The sequence below is a fragment of the Solanum tuberosum genome, unplaced genomic scaffold (assembly GCF_000226075.1).
Source record: "Solanum tuberosum cultivar DM 1-3 516 R44 unplaced genomic scaffold, SolTub_3.0 scf00062, whole genome shotgun sequence".
Classification (NCBI taxonomy): domain Eukaryota; kingdom Viridiplantae; phylum Streptophyta; class Magnoliopsida; order Solanales; family Solanaceae; genus Solanum; species Solanum tuberosum.
This window is the reverse complement of record NW_006238987.1, coordinates 585,869-589,085: the sequence shown is the minus strand read 5'-3', so window position 1 is coordinate 589,085 and position 3,217 is coordinate 585,869. Positions and strand designations below refer to the sequence as shown.

General features: G+C 36.3%; 1 protein-coding gene across 1 annotated transcript in view; it reads left to right on the top strand.

The window, feature by feature from the left end:
- The first annotated feature begins 483 nt into the window (after window positions 1-483).
- LOC102590975 (RNA-dependent RNA polymerase 2) overlaps window positions 484-3,217 on the top strand; it is a 10,770-nt gene continuing 8,036 nt past the window's right edge. Inside the window, exon 1 of the mRNA XM_006344978.2 lies at window positions 484-1,166. Coding sequence (XP_006345040.1) covers window positions 630-1,166 — 537 coding nt within the window. The 5' untranslated portion in view covers window positions 484-629. The remainder of the gene's footprint in view (window positions 1,167-3,217) is intronic.

Genomic DNA, 3,217 nt, shown 5'->3' with positions numbered 1-3,217 from the left:
TCTCATTTAATATTTTACCATAATATATAATTATATACTGTTAGCCCTAAATTGAAAACTCAAAACACATTTAATTTTCTATTGTATTTATTATTATATTACTATTAACTCTAATAGTAATATTATTCTTAGACCCTTCTTGTTCAATCTTGCTCTCCGTTTTGGAATTGAGCTACTCAATACTCAAGTCTCAAGCTTGATTGCTAATGTCATACACCACTTAAACTCATCAGAATTTTAAAATTGTATATTATTACGATGTCCCTGATCGGCAATCGTTTAACGAACTACTTTTACAATGTCTGTCACATGAAGAAGCTCAGCAAACCTTGCAAAAAATACATGCTTTACTAATAGAGAATCGTGTGGTAATTGTTAATCCGTTACCAAATAAATCAATATCATATTGATTGGCTAAAAGGATAATATATTTTAAATTTATAACTAATAAATCAACCCGTTAAATAAAATTGTCCCTCTAATCCGTGCGATAAGCAGCCTAGGTTCAATTCTCCAGCTCCTACACGGATATAGACATGGGGCGGAGAAAAACATATTGGGCCAAGCACTAGCAAGAAAAGAGCAGTAAAAATCGCATTAAGCTTTCCAATTCATCATTCCAACAAGTCATGGGTGTTGAGAAGAGAGCTACAGCAACTGTGAGGGTCTCAAATATACCCCAATCTGCTATAGCTAAAGATCTTTTCGACTTCTTCGACTCTTTAATCGGCAAAGGATCAGTTTTTGCCTGTGATATTTTCTCTGAGCATAAGAATTGGAAATCGAGAGGCCATGGTAGAGTTCAATTCGAAACATTGCAAGACAAATTACACTGTTTATCACTGTCGGAGCAAGGGAACCTACTCTTTAAAGGGCACCAACTCTCACTGGTCTCGTCTTTCGATGATATCATTGCAAGGCCCGTTGAACCTAAGTGCAGATTCCAGGACGGAATCTTGCATACTGGGTTACTGGTCAAGAATGATGTTATGCAGGTTTTGGAGACTTGGGAAGATGTGAAAACGTTGATCATGCCGGAAAGGAAGTGTCTTGAGTTCTGGGTTAGTCATGCTGAGGAGTGTTATAGGTTGGAAGTACAGTTTGGCGACGTCGTCGAGGCTACTGTGTGCTCTTTGGAAAACCAAAAATCTGCACTTCTTCTGAAGGTTTGATTTTTCTGCTACCCATCTTTAAATTTTTAGTTATATTTACATTTAGGGCTTGGAATATGTTGTGAGTTGTGTGTGTGCGCGCGCGTTTAGACTTCATATAATAGTGATACAATTTCAAGGTTGAAGAAGAAAATATAAATGGTAGAGTAAAAGCTCAGCTGTAGAAACTAAGGGTAAGAGCCGTCTATAGCACTGCAAATGGATTTTCAATGATATAAGTAAGAATAAATAGGCAAGTAGCACGATTTCGAAAGCATGCTCAGCGGAACTCACACAGTCACTAATTCACAGGGATGGAGTCTCAATGGAAAGAGGATCAATTAGATTAATGCTTAATAGAACTTCTAATGTAAAACTTATTCGGAACAAATGTGTTAACTTCCCAGACTTATAACAAACCGAGTTTACTTAATGAACCCCTACATGCACTTATGCTAGCTGAACATTAGTCAAAACCTCCTGCTTCCAGTTCCAATTGTAATTTGTATCAAGTAACCCCAAAGCGTATTATATGCTTTAGTAAGGATGCAAGGATAACCTTTACAAAGTGGCCTGTAAAAAAAATAAAGTTTTCTTCATCACTTGCAGTTGCACATTTGCTTTTTGGTAAATCTCCAATTTGAAGGAGAAGGACATTCTTGGTTGTCTATGCTATGAAAATTCATTCATAAGTTAAAATAAGCTGCAAAATTCATGCAGATTGTGAGATGCCCAATTTTTGGGGAAGATGTAATCTATGCTTGTTCTGTGAACACATGCATAATATGTTGTAGCTTGTTTCACTTTCACTATAGAAAGAAGTTGGTAGGACATTTTTGGACTTTTAGTTACATTAAAACGTCAAGGATATTATATAGTGCAAGTGAAAAAAAAGGATATTATATAGAAAGTCAGAGGTAAAACTTTGAAGGAGGAATCAGTACTCCTTATCAAAAAAAAAAAAAAAAAAAAGGAAGAGGAACCAGTGCTGTTCAGCACTTTGCTTCTGTGTTGAATTGAGGGAATCAGTTTTCTTCTGATCTTTTATGAAACTTGTTTACCAATTATACATTTTACACAGTTTGTATGGTTTCTGAGTTGTTAGATGATCCTACCAAAGTCTTGCGGCAGTTATGACTAATGAACATGAGGATTCTGAAGTACTTAGGATGCAAGATCAGTAAAAGCCTCTGTTTAAAAATTGAAAAGGTTGGGAAGGGTGTTATGGTCTCCGGTTATGGATCTAGTTATGGGACGCTGCAAGATAAAATCTGAAGTTTTCTTTTTTCTACCTATGGTGCTGGTTGCGATCTCTTGAGTTTGAAGTACTCAAAAACTTGACTAATCCTCTGCTTATCATTTCACTAAATACAAATAACATTAAATACAACACTGGTGGATTAACCACCCATCTGAAAACAAGGAAGTAACTTCCTACTACATCTGAAATGAGAAAGTGGAGAAATAACCTCCTTACTGCAACAACTGCTACACAAAAATAAGAAAAACAAGTAACTAAAAAGACAAGAACACCAAATTCTTCCACAAAATGGCAAATGCTCACAGGAGATATAACAATATAGATCAACTCATGATACAAGGAGAGGTTACTCAAGAGAAAAGCAGAATTGAAGGGGAGATAATAGCATATTATAAGAACCTGTATAGAGAAACACATCAATGGAGACCTTCTTATAATAATGTTGAATGCCCAATGTTGACTGAAGAGGAAAAAATGTCCCTGCAAGGCAGATTCGAGGAGAATGAAGTTCTAAATTGCCTAAAGCTATGTGCAGCCGATAAGGCTCCTGGTCCAGATGGGTACACAATGGGTTTCTTCATCAAGTGTTGGGATGTACTGAAGAAAGACATCATGGACACATTTCAAAACTTTTATGAGCAAGAAGTCTTCGAGAAGAGTTTCAACGCTACCTTCATTGCACTCATTCCAAAGAAAAAAGGACCCAATGAGTTAAGGGATTACAGACCAATTAGCCTCATAGGGAGCATTTACAAAATACTCTCCAAAGTTCTCACAGAAAGGTTGAAAGCTGTGATAGATAGAC